Source organism: Lactuca saligna, chromosome 5 (assembly GCF_052625555.1).
Source record: "Lactuca saligna cultivar CGN05327 chromosome 5, ASM5262555v1, whole genome shotgun sequence".
Classification (NCBI taxonomy): Eukaryota; Viridiplantae; Streptophyta; class Magnoliopsida; order Asterales; family Asteraceae; genus Lactuca; species Lactuca saligna.
The window spans coordinates 161,887,640-161,909,756 of NC_136421.1; the positions used below are offsets into that span (position 1 = coordinate 161,887,640).

General features: G+C 36.5%; 1 protein-coding gene across 1 annotated transcript; it reads left to right on the top strand.

The window, feature by feature from the left end:
- Nucleotides 1–323: 323 nt before the first annotated feature.
- LOC144997050 (Serinc-domain containing serine and sphingolipid biosynthesis protein) lies at nucleotides 324–3,123 on the top strand. Its single transcript, XM_078956867.1, has 6 exons — nucleotides 324–644; nucleotides 866–1,102; nucleotides 1,240–1,351; nucleotides 1,485–1,659; nucleotides 1,740–1,977; nucleotides 2,696–3,123. The coding sequence occupies exons 1-6, from the start codon at nucleotides 470–472 to the stop codon at nucleotides 2,989–2,991; spliced, it is 1,233 nt and encodes a 410-aa protein (XP_078812993.1). The 5' UTR covers nucleotides 324–469; the 3' UTR covers nucleotides 2,992–3,123.
- Nucleotides 3,124–22,117: the final 18,994 nt, after the last annotated feature.

The following is a 22,117-nucleotide window of genomic DNA, read 5'->3' on the forward strand; positions in this document are numbered from 1 at the left end:
ATGGTTTGAAAAGGAGATCTAATATTGCGCCGTACATTAGTTTTTTAAGTCAAATGACTTTAAAAAAAATAACTGTAAACGGCCAAGTGATGTACATGTTCTCTATGACGTAATTAGAAGAGGTTTTTTTTTCTTTAAAAAAAAAAACAACCCCAAAGATTTGAAATAAGGACCATTTCTACAATAATAACCAACTTTGATCCAAAGATGTAATATTAACCAAAGGTGTGTGACCAAACATGTAATTTATTCTATTAAGAAAAAAGAAAAAAAAAGTTACATGCTTTAACAAAAGTTTGCAAGAAAATTAATCATGGAAAAGGAAGGTCGGTCCATTTATCAAAACAAAGCAGTGAATGACGTGAGAGTTCGTACAGATCCGTTAATCAAAACAGAGGTAGCTTGAAGCCTTGAACGAGCGAAATTGTTATCGTCTTCGTGCCTGTGAGAAAGGAGAACGAATTTCAGGATGTCGTGTTTGGTTGGATGCTGTGCGTCTTTGACATGCGGTTTGTGCACATCGGCGGCATCAACAATCACAAAGAAATCAGCTAGGCTCGGCTATTGCGGTCTCTTTGGTCTCTCTTTGATCGTCTCTTGGGTCCTTCGTGAAGTCGGCACTCCTCTTTTGAAGCAAATCCCATGTTAGTTATTCCCTTTCACCTCACACTCTCACATGAATTCGTGATTAGGGTTTGTTCGTTTGTATGGTTTCATGAACAATTGAATTGAATTTAGTGATTCCCTTCTCCAATTTCGTGCTCGCAGCTCGTAACTGGTTCAGTTTATGTCCTATCACTTTATTGTCTGAAATTTAAGCTAATTATCAGTAACAATCAAATTTTTTTTGTTTTGCGGTTTATAGGGATAAACACTTCCGATACTCTGTCGGATGAATGGTTCCAAATGGAAGCTGTTCTTCGTGTCAGCCTTGGAAATTGCTTGTTTTTCACAATACTTGCTATTTTGCTGATTGGTGTAAAGGATCAAAATGACACACGTGATGCTTGGCACCATGGTGGATGGATCTTCAAGATTGTGATCTGGGCTTTGCTTATCATTCTCATGTTCTTCCTTCCGAATCCAGTTATATCAGTCTATGGTTAGTTACCCTGGCAATTAGGGCTAATTGCATGAAATAGCTATGCAACTTCATTATTTCATGTTACTTCATATCATTATCTGCTCGCCTCTAGAAAATGTTTAGTTGATATAAATCAAAACACTTTAAATTTGCAGGATGGATATCAAAGTTTGGAGCAGGGTTCTTCTTACTAGTCCAAGTGATTATATTACTGGATGCTACACATTCATGGAACGATGCTTGGGTTGCTAGAGATGAACAAAAGTGGTTAGTTCAAGTTTCCATGAAAAAACTATCTTAAAAGTTAAAACCTGTTTCTTTGTTTAGGAAAATTACAGAAAAACCATTACATTTTTACTTGCTATATTACTGATCACCTTTTTAATGTAATACTTTTCAGGTTTGTTGCTTTACTTGTGGTATCAATCATTTGCTATATTGCTGCCTTTGCAATTCCAGGAGTATTGTTTATTTGGTTCAATCCCTCTGGCTATGACTGTGGTCTAAATATCTTCTTTCTTGTCATGACAATGATTCTTGCACTTTCATTTGGCATCATTGCGCTGCATCCAGCTGTAAGTTTTATTTATTTATTTTTAAAAAAAAATTGTGATTTGACTTATATCAAAAGTTTGTCTTCCAAAACTAACTATAGGTGAATGGTAGCCTATTACCCGCATCCGTGATCTCAGTTTATTGTGCTTATGTTTGTTACACTGCTCTCTCTGCTGAACCCCGAGATTACGTGTGCAATGGTCTTAACAAATCAAAAGCAGTCACAACAAGTACACTTGTTCTCGGTATGCTTACAACTGTTCTCTCAGTGCTATACTCCGCCCTTCGTGCTGGCTCTTCTACCACCTTCCTTTCCCCTCCATCTTCTCCAAGAGCAGGTAATAGCATCCTACTTTCATTTCTTTCTATTACACCATTCTAGTCATATACGAAATGCAAACAATCAAATCGCATACGAAACAGTAAAGAGTTAGGTGCCGTTTGTTTTTTCGAAGCGAAAATGTCTGAAGTCTGCGGACAAATACCATTTCTGCAACCCTCTGTAGCAGAAGAGGGGGACCAAACGGTTGCAGAATGTAATAAAAAGTTTGTTTGTTTTTTAACCTCTGCAAACTGCTGCAATTAGTTAAAGTAAGGTGTGAAGAGGTTTGAAGCAAATGGTCAAGTGCTGCACCACGCAGTATCCGCGCTAGAGTTTTTAAGTCAGAAGTCTTCTGAAAAACAAACAGCTGCGAAGGCCTATTGCTGCGCGGCGCAATAATAAGTGGTTAGAAGAGGTTTTTTAGAAAAAACAAATAGTACCTTATATATGATAAACTTGCGAGACCTTTCACATACAACAAACGGGCATTAGTTTTTAAGTGTCTTTTGAAAAACAAACAGCTGCGAAGGGCCAAGTGTTGTGTGTTTGCTGTGCGACGCAACAATAAGTGATTAGAAGAGTTTTTTTTTAGAAAAAACAAACAATACTTTATACATGATAAACTTGTGAGACCTTTCGCATACAGACTTGACACAACTACATAATCTGCGAAATATTCATTGGACAATTGTTCCATTCAGACTATTTTTTTTTTTTTTTTTTTTAAACCACAGGTGAAAGATCGTCACTTTTAGAATCCGATGAACTAGAAGAAGGGAAAAAAGGCAAGAAAGATGCTGAACCAAGGCCTGTGACTTATTCATACATGTTTTTCCATCTGATATTTGCATCCGCGAGTATGTATTCAGCAATGCTTTTATCGGGGTGGAGTAGTTCAGAAAGCTCGGATCTCATTGATGTCGGGTGGACATCGGTTTGGGTTCGTATAGGCACTGAATGGGTCACAGCCGGGCTTTATATTTGGTCCTTAATTGCCCCACTCATGTTCCCGGATCGTGAGTTTTATTAGATGTTTGTTTGTATAATGTGTTAATGTGGTATGTGGATATGGGGTTTCAACTTAATGTGTTACCATGTAAAAATGTAAATTCAAAGTATTTGGAATAGAAATAAGGGGGGTGTTTGAGATTGGTTATTTAAAGCAACTTATGTGGTATCACTGTCGAAGTTTGAAAAAAAATGTTTGGATTAGGTTATGTTGTATTAAAGTGAAATAAGTTTATAAGTAGTTTTTAGTGTTTGACAAATTTCATTGTAGAATGAGTTTGAAATATTTTATTTCTCATTCATTCTGATTAAGATCATCGAGTTCCATTTCAAAAATCTTCTATTTGCACTTGAGGTTTGGTAGCAAGAATCTCACAAAAAGTACTAATATCACTCCTGTTCATCTTTTGGGAAATGTCTATCTTTTGGGAAATATGTCTATGTGAAAGTCTGTCATTTCTCCAGGCTTGACTAGTTCAAAATTTTTCTTTAAAAAAAAAAATCTTGTTTATTAAATATTCTAGAGGTAATAGAAGTTAACCTGATATGTGTAGATTGAGCACACATCTTTCTTGTCTTTGGCAATTTTATGGTAGAACCTTTTTTTTTTCTTCTTTCTTCTTGAGTTTTCACAAATTCTGGTTTCTTAGAGCTTGGAAAGATAGGCCATTTCTTTTGTTTCTTGGAGCTTGGAAAGATGTTGGAATATCAAATTGTTTCATATATGTGTCAGGCTTCTCTAATGTTCTCGGAGGCATGTTCTTTTTGATTGCTTTTGTCTTTCTAGCAAATATTGGTGTAGTTTCAAATTCAAGTTCATCTTCATCACTATCTTTGTCGACCGTTTCTTCTTTTTCTTTTGAACTGTACCATTATAGGTTACGAGTTGGATGACATGGGGTACCGCTTTTGGGATAACATGAATAAGAAGGTTATTAGAAGTCAGGATGTGGTGTTCAACGAGAGTGCTCTATACAAGGATGAACTTGCAAAGAGCTCTAGCAGTAACAAACAACCCGTAAAGAAAGATCAAGTTGAGTTTGAAGAAATCTCAGATGACGAAGTTGCAAAACCTATCAGTACTCCAGAGATAGGTGAAAGTTCAGGAAGCAGTGGGAGCTCCGATGTATCAGAGAATATTAGTTCAGAGGAAGAGGTTGCAGATGATGCAGAGACAGTTACTCCTACTGTTCGCGATCCACTAGAATACAAAAACCTACATTTAGGTATTCTCCTTCAACTAATTACTTGTTGTTGAAAGAGAACGGTGAACCTGAGTCTTATCCAGAGGCCTTGAGGATGAAAGATTCCATATAGTGGAAGAAGGCTATGGAAGATGGGTTGAGCTCGCTTGACCATAACCACACTTGGTCCTTGGTCAAGCTCCTAGAAGGGAAGAAAGCACTGCAAAACAAATGGGTGTTTCGGGTTATAGATGAGATTGATGGCACCAAACGATACAAGGCAAGGTTGGTAGTCAAAGGGTTTCAACAAAAGAGAGGAGTTTATTACAATGAGATCTTCTCTCCAGTTGTAAAGATGACTACAATCAGAATGGTCTTGGGTATTGTAGCTTGTGAAGATCTCCATCTAGAGTAGCTAGATGTGAAGACAGCTTCTCTCCGTGGTAACCTGAAAGAAGACATCTACATGATACAACCATAGGGTTTTCCCACATTTTGTAAGGAAAATATGGTGTGCAAACTGAAGAAAAGCTTGCATGGATTGAAGCAAGCTCCAAGACAGTGGTACTTGAAGTTTGATAGCTTCATCCAAAGGAGTGGCTATAACAGATGTGAAATGGATCACTGTTGTTACTTAAAGAAATTCAAATCCACATACATCATCATATTATTGTATGTTGATGACATGTTAATTGTTGGATCCGACATACAGGAGATCAACAAGCTTAAGAAGCAGTTGTCCAGAGAGTTCGAGATGAAGGACCTAGGGGTTGCAAAGCAGATATTGGGAATGAGCATAGCCATAAATAGAATTACCGATACATTAAAACCTTCACAAGCTAAGTAAATCAAGAAAGGTTTAGAAAAATTCAACATGGCAGATGCTAAGGCCAGAAGTACACCTTTGGGAAGTCAGTTGAGTCTCTCAAAGAAACAATCCCCAAAGACAAAAGAAGACAAGGAACAGATGGATAAAATTGTAATACCCTGTTTATTAAGTAAATTAATTAATTAATTAATGAATGTGTAGTAGCCCTAAAATCAATAATTATATAGTAAGGTGTTGGTCTCGAGGAGCTAATTGTCAAATTTTAGAAGTTAGGGGTTAAAAGTGTAAGTTCTAGATTTAATTTGAAAAGGATTTCAGAAGTCAGGGTACGTTTAGTAATTAATGGACTTAAATTGAAAAGATTTAAAGGATTAGGGGGGGGGGGGGGGGCTGGATGTTAATTTTGTGACTTATTATGAAAGGAAATTATGGGATCAAGGACTAAAAGGTAAATATTGGATTAAGATTGAAAGAAATGTTATGGAGAGGGGCCATTCCTGCCATTATGGAAGGTAGTTTAATAGGCATGGTATTTAAGCGTTGTTCTTCCTAACCCTAACCCAAAATCATAAGCAGCCGCCACCCCTCCCAAAATCATAAGCATTCCTGCCATTTGGAATGTTTAGACAAAGGAACTAAAACCCTATTGGGCCTAATGAAGCCCTAATTGACCTAAAAGCCCAAACATGTGACTAATGGGCCTAATGAACCCTAATTGATTAAAAGACCTAGCTATTGGGCCTATTGGGCTAAGATGGGGTTCGAAACTCTAATTAGGGTTTATGAAAACCCTAATATTAGATTTATAGGCTTGGACTTATCGGGACCCACATTTAGGCCATTGGAATGGAATTGTGTATTAAGCCCAATCACACCATATGATTTATTTAGAAGAGTGATGGACTTAATGGATTAAGTCCTTAATGTGTTAAGTGAGAAACACTTAACCCTAATTATCATTTTATGTGAAACCCTAATTTCACTTGGGTTTATTGTTGGGCCTTTCTATTGGAAATTGATTATTGGGTTATTAATGGGTCATCCAAGATCAAGCAAGCGGACTAGAATAATTAATGGGCTTTAAGGTACAACCCATAAGAGGAGTTTGGCCCAATTTGTAAAATTGGGCTATAGATGGGCCATAGTTTGGGCCTTTATAATTATATGATATTTGGGCCTTTTGATTGGGCCTTGAGCTTGAATCAAGCTAAGATGGGGGTAAACTAGTCTTTTACCCCAAGCATGGACTTATGATTTTTTTGTTGGGACCCAACGATTAATTAGGTGATGTTTTATATTGACAGTTCAAGAATTTGTCAACCAGCAGCTGAGATTGTGTCTACAGGACTTCAGCAGTGTGAGGTGAGTTACCTTCTAGTAGAGGTGGGTCTAAGGCACCAATTCCGGCCCACTAGTAGGTAACTATGTATGAGATGATTGTATTTGTGATAATTGTCTGGTTTGCGACTATCTGATATGCTCTATGTGCTAGGATGCTATGTTATATGTGTTAGTAGTAGTAAGGGTGAAATAGTCTCCGGATACTGGTTGAAAGATACTGAAAGGGTCATTAGAACCCATGCATGCCTAGCAGTACGTTATGTTATGTTATTATGTGGTAGTGGTAGGGGTGAAATAGTACTCGGTTACCGGTTGAAAGATACTGATGGGGAGGTTAGCTCCCTGTTACCGGTTGAAAGATACCGAAGGGGTAGGTTGAGCACCCAGATATGTCTGATAGTATATTTATGTATGTTATGCTATGTTATTATGTGGTATTGATAAGGGTGAGACAGTCCCCGGATACCGGTTAAAAGATACCGAAGGGGTAGGCCAACACTCGGATATGCTTGGTAGTATGTGTGTTGTATGGTATGTGGTATGATTGGGGAACTCACTAAGCTTTGTGCTTACGGTTTTTAGTTTTGGTTTCAGGTACTTCGCTTTTCAAAGGAAATGAGTCGGATTGATCGCAACGCATCACACTATGTCTTCCGCACACGAGATCTTTGGGATTACATTCTAATATTGTTTTATGATGATATGTTTTGATTATTGACGTATTGGTTTTGACATGATATGATATTATGGAGGTTTTCTCATAATGTTGGTTTTATAATAACTTATTTAAAAATGAAATTTTTTGGCCTTGAAATTTGGGATGTTACAAAAATTTTGTATGCATCTGCAGTTGGTAGCGTGATGTATGAAATGGTATGCACAAGACCAAATATTGCTCATGCAGTGGGAGTTGTAAGTAGGTTTATGTCAAATCCAGGAAGAGAGCATTGGGAGAGAGTAAAGTGGTTGCTATGCTACTTGAAAGGAACATTTGAGGTTGCCCAATGTTTCAGAAGAAAAGGGGTAATCATAAAAGGGTTTTCCGATGCATATTTGGGTGGATGTGTGGATTCGGGAAAGAGCACAACAGTTTATGTGTTCATAATCGGAGGTAAGACAATAAGTTGGATGTCTAGATTAAAAAAGAGTGTCGCTCTCTCAACCACAGAAGCAGAGTATATGGCTATTGCAGAAGCATCCAAAGAGCTTATATGGTTGGAGAAATTCCTATCAGAACTTGGAATGCAACAGGAGGATTGTATACTCCATTGTGACAACCAGAGTACACTTAACCTAGCAAAGAATCTGGTGTTTCACAGTAGAACGAAACACATTCATATGAGGTACCATTTTATTAGAGAGTTAATTAATAATGGGAGTTTGAATCTAAAAAAAATCCTTTGAACGAAGAATCCAACAGATATGTTCACCAAGGTGGTTACCACTGAAAAGTTAAAGTTTTGTATAGCTTCAACTGGCCTTTCAGAAGTTTGAGAAAAAGGCATGGTAGAGACCGAAAGAGAGTGATAAGGAATGGATGGCAGAAAAAGACTATGCTATTCAACTCTCCAAGTGGGAGATTGTTGGACTAGTAGAGCCTTAAATAACATAGTTCAAGGGCCAATATTGAAACTTTACAATTACTTTATTCACATGTGAAGAAGTAAATTGGTGAATGTCCACAGAAGGAAATTTCTATGATTCATTTATTGGTGCATGGTCAAAAGGGATTCATGGATGACAAGTTTATTTCAGCAATTGTGGCTTTATATTTCACATATGTGTGAATCAAAATTAATGTTACGGCTCTTGTTACTATAAATATGTGCACCAGCAAGCAGATAAAAAATATAACATCATAGAGAATAGATACACATATAAATTATTGAGGTATTAATTTTTGTGCAGAGCCTTAATTTTTGGCAGCCAATAATTATGAGTGATATTTTACAAAGAGTTTACAAGTGCATATTTTAGCCTTGTATGATTTTAATTTCCTTGGTGTTAATAAAATCCCCTCTCTCTCTCTCTCTCTCTCTCTCTCTCTCTCTCTCTCTCTCTCTCTCTCTCTCTCTTTCTCTCTCGTGGACGTAGGTCAGATTAGACCAAACCATGTTAAATATCGTATTCAGTTTCATTTGCAATTTTTCAGTAGTGTTATTCCGCAAGTGTTACCGAAATCATTTATCATTTTTCGAAGTGCTTAATTTATCTTGTTGCATTCCCAACATTTCGTCCCTTACATATATAAAGCTAGGAACCAAATGTGCAATTTTGACCAAACCATAAGGACGTTAATTTACTCTAAGAAATAAACAAAAAAAAACTTGAAAATGAATGCAACATCCAAAAGAAAGTCTTATACTAAAAGCATATAATTATTTTTGAAAAAAATATCAATTTTGACCCTTTTGGTCAATTTGATCTTTTTGACTTTCTTTGTTCTTTTGACATTTTTTGTTTCTGGTTCCAATGATTTTTGGTCAAGTAAATACACAAAAAAATGACCATTTTAGACATTTTGGTAAATTTGGTGAAACTGACCATTTATGTTGTTATTTTTTGTCACTTGGATGAGTTAAAAATAAACAAAAAGAACTTTATAATAATACAAAAGTTGTATAACATGAAGTATAAATAATATTTAAAATAATGATAATTATTTTGACCTTTTTGGTCAAATTGAACATTTTGACAATGTTGGTTCTTTTTGGTTAATGTTGTTTTGCATCTAATAGCATCCTTCTTTTCTCACTTTTTATATAGATTTGGTTTAGGGAAAAAAGATTACTAATTATCAAAAACAAAAGTACATTGCTATTTGATTATGTGTGCAAAATATATTAGGCTTCTTTATTTTAAAGCCCACGTCTAGTTAAACAAATAAGAAAGATGTCATTAGGCTTCTTCATTCTCTCTCGCATGCAAAATATAAGGTTTGTATAGATATATAATTGTGTACAAACAAATAAAAAGAACCTGAAGGTTTTTCTTGCCAACAATAGCAGGAATAACCCATTACAATGGTAGGAAACCACTATATAATCTACTTACAAAGTATGATTTGACTTTGAAAGTTTGTGGGTTTGACTTTAAAAGTTTTTTTTACCCAAGTAGTTAGTATCTGGATCCAATCTGTCATAACATGATTTAGATATTAATACAAACTTAAGAATTAACACTTTTAGATCTTAAAAGTTAGTGGTTTTGACCTTGAAAGTCAAAACTCTTTGTTTAGGTCCATGAACTTAAAAGATTCCAGAAAATTTCTAGAGTAAATTATACAAATGGTCCCTATGGGTTGGGATAATTTACGCTCTTGGTCCCTAACTTATTTTTTTAACTTAGAAAGTCCTTACTGTTTGTTTTTGTTACGCGTTTGGTCTTTATCTTACCTAAAAAGACTATTATTTAAATAGAAAAAATGGTGGGGTAGGTATGGTAAGGTGAAGGGGGGGGGGGGTTGGGGGTGTTTATTTACATAAATTAAAAATTCAAGGGCAAAATAGTCTTTTTTTAGGTATGACAGAGACTAGGCGCGTAATAAAAACAAAAAGTAGGGACCTTCCGAGTAAAAAAAAAATAAGTTAGGGACCAAACATGCAAACTACTCTAAATCATAGGGACCATTCGTGTAATTTACATAGATTTCTACATCTTTTTATGGTCTAAACTCTGAACAATTGAAAATCTTTAGTTGAGTTGCTACTGTTGCTAAAACCTTTGCATTCAATTCCATATGTTAGTAAAATACAAAACCATAAACTCAAAATATAATATGTATGGTTCACTTGGCTAGTAAATTCCTTTTTAACTACTATAATAACACAATATGGTGAAACAAATGATAGGATTAAGCCATGTGATGAAATAAATAAACATCCATGATGGGTTACAAGTTAAAAGAAGGTCCACAACCCAATAAAATGTATCACAACAACTATTAGAGAGAAGTTATGTTTTCAAATAGAAATTTTCAAGAAACACAATCTCGTACACACAGATACACACTAGAAATAAAAAATCTTAAATCGGAAAATTAAAGGCTTTTAACACTATACATTTGAGGGACGAAAAACAATAAAAATTCAAGGAATGAAAAATGATATTTAATCAGGGCTTGAAAAAGGGCGCCTTCAAGACAATTGTGAACACAACAACCAACCATGCATAAATATCTACATTATGAAACTCATAAGCATCTTACTATTCTTTCAAATTAAAAAACATCAAATAATCAACGTAAATCGAATTATTTAAATAAGAAAAATAAACATCTGATGAAACAATCACAGATAATTTGTTTATGGTCAATTCATAACATGAAAACTCAACTATATAACAACCCGTGGAATACATATTTTACATGATAATCCAAGCTCTCTCAAGGCATGAAAGACTCAGTGAATAATCAATGATTCAGAGCTGAAGCATACCAAAGTATGTAAAAATGATGCATGGAATTCAAACTAGTTTAAGTGAAATTCAAACAAGCTAGAATAAAATATGCACATAATCAAATCACCTTGTATTAATTCATATGAAAGACATAGAGTTCTTTTATGGATAAAACATAAAGTACATCGCTTCTTGTTAGCAAGAATAATCTACTTCAAGACCAACGTTTAATTATTGATTATTCATAAAAGCGATTGGTATTTTTATCTATCTCAGAATAGAATGATGTGAGACGAACTTAAGCACCAGATAACCAATAAACAACAATCAATAGCAATTTGTTATAGATAAACAATCAAATTGGACCAATATAGCTAACATTGTTAGATTAAAATAACCAATAAGCTTGTATGTTAGAGCTAAAACAACATATAGCACCAATCAACAACAATATGCACAACCAAAGCTGAGAAATTGAATGGAACCAGTTCTCAAGAAAATATCTTTGATTTATTCGGCACCATTGACAAAGTTATAAAGCAAAATTAAAAAGCAACTTAAATATATTGCATGTTAACTTAAATCAGGAAGACAATTCAACAAACCCTTATTATCCTTCTTTGGAGATTGACAATGAACTCAAGAAATGGTGGTGTGTCTTTAAGGCGGAGGTGCTTGTCTCTTGCATAGTAGTGTTTCAGATGTTCTTGCACCAAATTGGAAGAAAATTATGGGTGGCAATCGACAATAGATGTTCTCTTATGGGTGTGGTTTATGTGAGAGAGAGATGTCACACCCCCAAACTAGAAAGGCAGAAACGTTCAGAGGGCGGAGAATGTCATGTACAGTATCATATCAATGCATAATAGTAAACAAGCAACAACATCATCCATTGCATTAATAGTATAATTTAATACAAGTGTGTTCTGTGTATAGTTTGAAAGACACCAAAATATGAATCAAAATAAAAGACGAGTCTTGAACACGGTCCGTCTTCTAAAAACCTGTTCCAGTGTACCTATCTACTGGTGACCTGAGAATACAAGTTATGTTGAAAGAGTAGATCAACATTTAAACTGGTGAGTTCATAAGTATTTTAGTGTCAATGTTTGTTGAAAGTGTTTGTAAATGTTTGTTGTAAATGTTTATATCTCCTAGAAAATCCAATATTTTCTACTTGAAATGTAGCCTTCTACCAAGACTCGAATGTTTCGCATGTTGTTTGTTTGTAAAAGTGAGTGTTTTTCCCATGTATGACCACCATTACCAAAATACAGTTTACATTTCCGTTTACGTGAGAAGATCACAATGTGAATGCAATGAGAAAATAAAGATGTACTGTAGTATTGTATATAGTAACTACCATTGTACTAACTACCTTAAACCAATTGTTTAATTGAGGTAAAATGTGATACGATTATAACCATACTTGATTGACTAGTAAAACACGACGATCAAAGATGTTGAAATGGTATGACATTCGTCACCCGTAACTTTGCAGGACACACACTTAGCTAGTAGCAAGGTGTAGGATGGTCAATCCCATATAGATCTATACACAAATTCATTCTCTCCCTCCAGGAGACTCTGGTTACAAAACATGACACAACAATATATTGCTATGCCATGAAGTAGTGGCTCACATTAATGTTATAGTGTTCTTGTATTTGTATAGTATGTTCTCTCTGTCCTAGTCTATTGTATGTTCATCCCTGTTTCTCTTTGTAGTATGTTTGAACTGACTCATGTATGAACTGAATCTTTGTATGTTTCATTGTTTTAGAAATAGTGAGTAGTAATCCTCTAAAATATACCTATTATAGTTTACTAGTAATGTTGTTGGAATGACTGATCATGTTTGTACACCTTTGCTACCCAAAGGTATTGAACTGCTGAAAGAACTTTTATATCTACATACATATACATAATATATATCTAAGATTCAAACGACACTCGGAAAAAGAACCGATACTCTAAGTCCACAACCAAACAAGGAATAGGAAATAAAGCGAGTTATTAGTCCTAAGCCCTTTCAACCTTATTTATATAACTATATCCATATAGACATGATTTTGACAATGTATAAGTTTAAAAGAGTTTGATAAAAAGCTTAGCATACAAAAGTATTTTAACCATTTGAATGCTTATTGATAACTTGATGTCAATTTATAAAATGTTTTCAAATAGTTTGTTTGATAACACAGTTTTGAAGTATAAGAAATCCACTTGTTTGATAGTTATTAATCACATGTGGTTGATACAGTAACTATAATGTTTTCTACTTGTATTCTCACCCCCCTAAAAGCATTTAAAATCATTTAAAAGATAATTTTAGGGGTATGAACTTACTTGGTAAGAGTGATGATTTGATGAGAAACTAGGATTTACGCGGGCATCACTTCGACTTGAAAGAATGTTTTCTTGGGAATTTCGGGGCGCCGGGACTTGCGTCGTGTGTTAGGGGTGTTACCGGGGCTTCGGGGTGGTTTAGAGTGGCTTGAGAGGTGTTTTAGGGTGAAAGAAAGGAGTAAAGAAGGAACCATAAATGGGCAGCCTCGCATATTATTTATAGTAGAGGGGCTGATCCTCGAACGCGGGGATTTCCTGCGAAGAACGCTGGGTGTTCCGAAGTGCAGGGCGATCACCTCGTATGCAGTGCGTTCAGTCATGCGTGACACTCCATCGGATACCAGGCTTCGGACGCGAAGGTTGATGTGACTATGGGGCAAAGTGGTCAATTCGAGGCTCTGCATTGCAAATGCAGGGCGTTCCCTAGGAACGCAGGGAGTTCCCTTCGGACCAGCCTCGAAATCTGTGCCCAGATCTTTAAAAATTCGTAAATTTCGCGTACGAACTTCGTTTTTGACATTCTTTATATCTACGTGTAGGTGAGAATATAGTCTACAACTTTCATTTACACTCCATCGGCTAATTTTGACTTTATTTTTAATATTATATTTTTAACAGGCCGGGATAGGAAAAGTCCGTTAAAAAATCATAACTCCTTTATCCGACGTCCGATTTCGTTTGTCTTTTTATCGTTGCACTACTATTGTCGAGATCTTCGATTCTCATTTAGGTTGCGTCGGCTAAAAATCACTCGATCTTTATTTCGAGTTTTTCATTGTCTACTACTATTCTGAAACTTAAAAAAAATCATAACTTCCTCATACGAAGTCAGATTTGGAAGTTCTTTTTATGATTGTTTATGGTTTAACGTAGTCTATGACTTCCATTTAGATACCTAAGGCTAAAAAGTATTTTATTGAAATTTCGCTTTATACGCTTAACTGTGTTTTATCGGTTTTGTTGTGGATCTTTGATTGGTCATAACTTCTTCGTTATAACTCGGATTTTTGTGTCCTTTATGTTTTTGAAAACCTTGTTATGATATGTATTACTTAATCCATTTCAATTGAGATTTTTGAACATTTCATTTTTTTACGCTATTCTTATTATTTCAAAAATAGGTTACAATACTTGAATTTAGATCATTAATTTGACTTGAAAAATATCGAGTTGTTACAAGAGAAGCAGTTGGTTTTAGGGGAAATACAAGAGTTCAATGGTCTATAACAATAGATCGATTTTAGATCGTTGATTTGACTTGAAAGACATCGGGTTGTTACATCATCCCCTCGTTAGAGGGAATTTCATCCTGAAACTATTTCTAGAATAAGTATTTATGGACTAGGGAAGAGATGCGGGTACTTCTGTTGCATCTGATCTTCTCGCTCCCAAGTGAATTAAGGTCCCCGCTTGGCATTACAACGTACCTTCACTATTGGTATGCGACTTTGCTTTATTCATTTTATATCCCCATCCATGATTTCAACGGGTTCTTCCACAAAGTTGAGGCTTTCGTTGATCTCGATCTCGTCAAGTGGGATTACAAGAGTCTCTTCGGACAGGTACTTTTTCCTATTCGAAACGTGGAAAGTAGGGTGTACGTTACTAAGTTTGCGAGGTAGTTTGAGTTTGTATGCTACATGGACGATTCTAGTGATAATCTCGAAAGGACCTATGTATCTTGGATTTAGCTTTCCACACTTTCCGAAGGGTATCAAGCCCTTCCGGGGTGAGACCTTCAAAAGAACACGGTGACCAACCTGGAATTCCAAAGGTTTCCTACTCTTGTCTGCGTAGCTTTTCAATCGGCCTCTAGAGGCTTTCAATCATTCACAAATTTGAAGGATCTTCTCTATCGTTTCCCGAATGATTTCCAGGCCTGTGAGAGTGTTGTTAGGAACTCGATTTTTAGCTAACTATGTGTCACCCACCTCATCCCAGTACATAGGGGATCTGTACTTCCTACCATAGAGGGCTTCAAATGGAGCAGCCTTTATGCTCATGTGATAACTATTGTTGTAGGAAAACTCGACAAGTGGTAAATGAGTATCTCATGCCTTCCTAAAGTCTATCACACATGCTCGTAGCATGTCTTCCAAAGTTTGAATAGTCCTCTCACTTTGTCCGTCGGTTTGCGGATGGTAGGTTATACTCATGTCCAGCCTAGTTCCTAGGGAACTTTGAAGCGACTGCCAGAACCTTGAAGTGAACCTAGTATCTCTATCAGAGATAATTGATATGGGAATACCATGCAGTCGTACGATCTCCCTAATGTATGTTCTTGTTAGTTTCTCCATCTTGTCAGTTTCCTTGATAGGCAGGAAGTATGCGGACTTTGTTAACCTATCTACGATAACCCATATGGTATTGAGACCACCTGTTTTCTTGGGCAACTTGGTTATGAAGTGCATTGTGATCCGCTCCTACTTCCATTCCGGTATTTCCGATTGCTGTAGTAAGCCTCAGGGTTTCTGGCATTTGACCTTAACCTTGGCGCAAGTAAGACACTTAATCATGAAGGTAGCGATCTCTGCTTTCATGTTAGGCCACTAGTATAGCTTTTTGAGGTCAATATACATTTTATCCGAACCTGGTGGACGGAATATCAAGTGTTGTATGCTTCAGTCATGACCAAGTCTCTGAAACCACCGTGCCTTAGTGTCCAGATCCGATCCATGAGATATAAGGCTCCGCCACCCTTTACTTCCAACTTTTTATCCATCCATCTCAAGGATTCACCCGCCACATTTTCAGACTTCAAGGCTTCTAGCTAAGCCTCCTTAATTTGTGTGGACAAATGTGAATGGATAATTATAGTTAATGATTTGACTCTATGACCAAAGTATTCTATCCGACTTAGGGCATCAGCTACTACGTTGGCTTTACCGGGATGATAACGAATTTCGCATTCATAGTCATTAAGTAGTTTGACCCATCGTCGTTGTCTCATATTGAGCTCCTTCTGGTCGAATATGTGTTGAAGGCTTTTGTGGTCTGTAAAGATAGTGCTTTTTGTACCATACAGGTAGTGTCTCCATATTTTCAGAGAAAATACCACTACTCCTAACTCAAGATCATGTGTGGTGTAGTTGACCTCGTGTGTCTTTAGCTATCTTCAGGCATAGTCGATGACCTTACCTCGTTGCATAAGGACACAACCGAGCCCTTGGTTGGATGCATCACACTAAACCACGAAGTCTTCTATCCCTTCTGGCATGGATAATATCAATGCGCTACATAAGGCTCGCTTTAGTTATTGAAAACATTTTTCTTGTTTCTCTTCCCAGTCAAAGGCCACGCCTTTCTCGGTCAATGTAGTAAGCGGTTTCATGATCCTGGAGAAGTTCTGAATGAATTCATTGATAGTAGCCTACGAGGCCTAGAATTGACGAATTTCTGTAGGCGTCTTCGATGCTGACCACTTCTCAATGGCCTTAATCTTGGAAGGGTCCACGTGAATTCCTTCTTCGCTAACCACGTGACCCAAGAATTCGACTCTTCGAATCCAGAATTCGGACTTTGAGAACTTCATGTAGAGCTTCTCTAACCGTAGTGTTTCTAAGATCTGTCATAGATGTTTACTATGCTCCTCCTTACTAGGAGAGTAGATAAGTATGTCATCGATGAATACAATGACGAACTGATCTAAATAAGGATGGCACACCCTATTCATTTAAGTCCATGAATACTGCAGGTGCATTGGTCAATCCAAAAGGCATCACTACAAACTCTTAGACTCCATAACGAGTTCGAAAGGCTGTCTTGGGAACATCCTCCTCTAGCACTCGTAATTGGTGATACCCGGATCTCAGATCAGGTTTTGAAAAGTAATTCGCCCCTTGCAGTTGGTCGAACAAAAAGTATATGCGAGGTAGAGGGTAACGATTCTTAACGGTAAGCTTTTTTAGTTCTCTGTAGTCGATGCACATACGGAATGATCCATCTTTCTTCTTCACGAACAAGACCGGTGCTCCCCAGGGTGAGAAGTTTGGTCTCATAAAGCCCTTTCTGAGTAGTTCATTAAGTTGATCGGATAGCTCCTGCATCTCAGTTGGTGCTAGACGATAGGTCGATATGGCTACTAGGGTAGCCCCTGGAACTAAGTCGATTTTGAACTCGACTTGATGTTGAGACGACAATCCTGGTAATTCTTCTGGAAAGATGTCGGGAAAGTCGCGTACTTCTCGAATGTTCTTTATGTCTTTCAACTCTTGGCTCATATCGACACCATGATCAAGGAATGCATGACATTCCTTTTGTAAGTACTTATGGGCTTGTATATTCGAGATGATACGAAGGTTCATGTCGGGTTTGTCGCCATAGATAACTAGAGTTTCGTTAGACGGTAGATTAATACGAATGGCCTTCTCATAAGACATGATGTCAGGACGATGAAGACTCAACCAATCCATATCGATTATGACGTTGAAAATTTTAATTGAGATCGGCATGAGGTCAACTGGAAATGAATGGTTATCTAGAGTTAGAGTACATCCTATGTATATACTGCTAGTGCTCTCAGTTTTTCCGTTATCCATTTCTACGGTGAACGGTTATTTCAGTGCATGTGGTTTTTGTTTAAGTAAGTGAGCAAATTTCTAGCTCACGAAACTCCTCTCCGCTCTACTATCAAACAGTATGCACGCATAAGAGTTATCGAGGAGAAACGTACTAGTGACCACTGTAGGCTCTGCTACCACTTCCTCATGGCCTATAGCCAAAACTCTTCCTACACCGCCCACGTTCCCTTCCTTCGGGTAGTTCCTATTGTAGTGACCCACCTCACCACATCCGTAGCAAGCCTGGCCTACACCAACATCGGGGACTTGGTTGATTGGCCTTGCCAGAGACTTGTAGAAACGGGCAGTGTGCCCCTTCCTGTTACACTAAGAGCACTATATTTCCCGGCAGGGTCCATCGTAGTGGAAGCTGCACTTGTTGCACTTGGGTAAGTGTTGGGTTATGAGCATTCTAACACTCCTAAGTGTACATGCAACCCTAAATACCTTGGATCTATGTTTTCTCTATTATACATGCAAATATGAATATCCAAGGTATTATCCTAAACTAGCATACAAAACTATCAATATAAAAAGATAGAATACATACCACTTTGATGGTTCTTGTCTTCATGAAGCTTGAGTGCCTAGTGCCCCAAGTGTGACACCTCAAATGATTCACAATCATCAAAACACTTAGAATAACTTAGAGAGAATTCTACACTTCATGAAATCGGCTAGCCCTCTTCAAGAATAATACTAGTCTCTCTAGTGGCCGATTTTCCTCAAGAATAAGATGCTTATATAGTTATACAATTAGGGTAAACCCTAATTGTCATGACTTTCCATTTCCTTGGATCCATGGGTTCAAATACACCATGGAGCATCCATGGAGCATCATATGGGTTTTGGCCCAACTAGATAATCCATGGAGCATTAGCCCACTATACAAGTATGGATGATTTACACAATCAACCCACATATTTAATTAGTCTTCTTTTGATCACTCAATTAATGCTAGATTAATTCTTGATCAATACTAATTAAATAATCTCATTATTCTTATTATTAATATACTAGAACTTATAATATATTAATAACCATAAGTGTCTTATTTCTCTCATTTAGTCTATCCAAGTGCATGATGGTATGCAACCCAAATGGACTATGCCGGGTCGGGTCAAGTCTTACCAATTATAGTTATGGACTTAGACATTAATCCAACAGTCTCCCACTTGGATAAGTCTAAAACTATTATTGCGTATGACTTCAGGAACCAACTGGCAATCGTAGCTCTCAAAAGCTTCTGTCGAACTCTGACCTTGTAGATGAACTTTGATCTTTGTTAATGACTTGTCCATTAGATAAGGGATCATATATTCCTCCATTCTAGATATCATATGGACTAAGACATGGATTATAATCATTTTCTCTTTCCATTTGTTGTTTCCCGATTTCCGATTTATGACGACTAACTAATTGAACAAATCAAATCAGTCTTGGCCCGACCGAGCACTTCCATTTGTCATCATCAAATAATCGAGGGGCCCACAGATATCGCTTTTATCCCGAAGGTAAAAGGAATGGATAAACTTCGACACATATGGCTTGTTCTACTACTTGTTGAATCATACACAAAGGCACGTTTTATAGCACCGAGTTACCAAATGCAGTTTCGTGCAATCAATGTACAACCAACTCATAGTAACAACTCATATCTCTAGGTTTGAAGAATATAAGATATTATCGTCTCATGATCACTCGTGATAAAATCCATGAAGTGATTCCAATGAGCGCGGGTTGAATCCAATACTCAGAACTTATGAGCACTCATGAGTGTTGTAGCCATTTGTCCAACACCTTAGACCTCTACAAGCCAACCCATGACAGTCTTAATTCATATCTACTTCCAACATATGATCGATTGTGGATGGTTTGAATAACTTAGTCATTCCGGAAGAATAACCTAGTTTATTCGGGAAGTCAAAACATGCAAAGTGCAACACAATAATAATTGAATCCAATATGGTCTCAGAACTTATGAATATAAATGAAACACCTTTTATTTATCACCATATGATTACACATTATTCATTGTATACTGTTTCAGCTATCAACATTATTCTTGAATTTAAAATAATAGTTGTCCCATGCCCCAAGCATGTACACTATGTTTTTCTAAACACTAGTCATGCCATACACCAAGTATGCATACTATGTTTGTCTATCATCTTTACTTTGTGAACTAGATCAATTGAACATAACGTCAATGATTCTCTTTTCACACTCCCAAATCCTTACTGCAAATGCAAGAATTCCAAATTCATGTCATTTACTAAAATCTGTTAGATTCTAAACTTATATGCATTGATCCTCTTGTAATGGTTATGCACAAAGTCATAAAGTCTTGACAACAACCATTACAGAGCATTCCAAAGGAGATCGGCTTCTTGGAAACATCCTTCTTGCATTAAGTTTCCTTAATCTTACACAGATTGAAAATTCTAACTTTGAAACATTTCCAGATTTGACTATCACTTCTGAACAAGAGTTGCCTCCTTACAGATTATGTCAATATGGTCCTTCCAGAATTATCACTATACTTCCAACTGTCCTTGAGCAACCAATCTTTGGTAAACCTTAGATTGTCCTCGACAATTGTTTAATCCTTTTAGTCATATCCAGTTCTAAACCTTTTCCCTTCTTAATGCCCTAGGCATTTGGAAAATTTTAGAAATGATGAATATAGCACATGTAATCGGTCCTATATCCGAAGCATATGGGACACGATTCATGATGTCTCACATAAAGACTAAACCAGTCTTTTGCTATAACATTTCCATTTCTATTTGCCAAGTTCTCATAATTCAGATTATGAAAAGGGATGCCGTAATCATAATTGAATTTTAGAACGCAAATAATGGACTCATATACAGAATTTCCTTATGTTAAGCTATTCCAACATGAAATTCATATATATTTCCTTGACTAAATGATTAAAACCTCACGATCTAAGCTTATAGATTTGAGATGAAGCATAATTTCCTCTCCCTTAATTATAGCAAAACAACCTTTTCCCAATTGAAACCTTTTGTTTTCTATAATTAACATTGCTAGCTTGCAATACTTATCATAATTATCATGCTCCCACTAACATGATGATTATTAGCATAACACTTATGCTCCCACTAGCTTTGACATGTACTCAGAAATCAGCTGACTTTCTTACCAAAGTTCAGATTTCTAATACTGGATTGTTTTGATAGAACTTTATCAAAATCATACACCTTCCCTTAGATAGCACACTTGTGTGTCTAAACAATTATGAAGAGGGATGCCGTAATCATAATGGTTAGACCTTTTTGCCACTTCTCACAAGTCCATGTTAGTGTGCCGGTAAACCACACACGCTCCACTAACGACTTTGAGAATGCAAATATCACAATTGCTATCTATCTAAAATCTACTTAGTAAAAGTGTTTCCTCACCATCATTTTCATGAATCGGAGAGAAACCTTATGACACTTAGATTTAATGGTGTATGTGTTCTTATCCATGTGAATTGACAAAGCCATAGTCACAAGACAACGATAATGACAAATCTGAACTCATATGGACTGAACTCAATCTTAACTTCTTGCCACCTGGCAGCTCAAGAGCCTACCATTGCTTCCAAGTTGTTGTGCAACACATTAAGAACTCTAAGAACTCATATGCAAAACCAACTTTAACTGGAATGGGCACAGAATATGTCAACACGATAGGTTATAAACCTCAAGTTGTGTGCTAGTGAGGAACTTCAGGTTTCATTCTTGATTAGTTCTTGAGACTTTCAAGACCTTTAAGACTCCCACTGTCCTCTTGACCTATAAGACTCCCTTGTCAAACATCCAAGAGATAGTTTGGATTCTAATCAAGACAAACACTTCACACAATTGGCCGAAGTTGGTCTTTGTTTTATCCAAAACATCACAACTTACCAATTTCAAATGTACAAGAGTAGAAAACTTTTACTCTTACATTTGTCAAGTGTTTTAAACCTTCTTTAAGACATATCACTCATATTACAATCTTGGAGTATGACTCTAAGACTTGTATTGGAACGAAGTATGACTTATCTTCTTGATTTAACCATTTCAACAATTTCAAGATCCCTTCTTCTTAGTCATAAGAATGCACTAAGACTTCCTTAGAGAACAAATTTTCATATGCTTTCTTAATCATTAAGATGATCACAAAGCTGATACTAAAGTACTCTCCCATCTTTTCAGATTTGAGAAACTTTTATCCTTCTGCCTAATTTGATTCTTCTTATCCGCTCTGCTATGCATTGAAACCTTTTCCAATGTCTCAGAGTTACACTTAAGCTTGTAAGTATAATCATATTTACTGAGCTTTAGTAAACTATGACAAATAGCCTTACATCTTTTGTGGTGGACTTAATCAGTGCACATGACTATGTACTCGATCCCTTAGTCCATTACTTGACTCACACATCCATGTGAACAAGTAATTAGTCTTAATTTTTCCAATACTTGAAAGTTCTCA

Coding starts and splice junctions, on each gene's coding strand:
- LOC144997050 (XM_078956867.1), top strand. CDS start 470: ATGTCGTGTTTGGTTGGATGCTGTGCGTCTTTGACATGCGGTTTGTGC. Junction 1,352..1,484: donor GCTAGAGATGAACAAAAGTG/GTTAGTTCAAGT, acceptor AATACTTTTCAG/GTTTGTTGCTTTACTTGTGG. Junction 1,978..2,695: donor TCCATCTTCTCCAAGAGCAG/GTAATAGCATCC, acceptor TTTAAACCACAG/GTGAAAGATCGTCACTTTTA.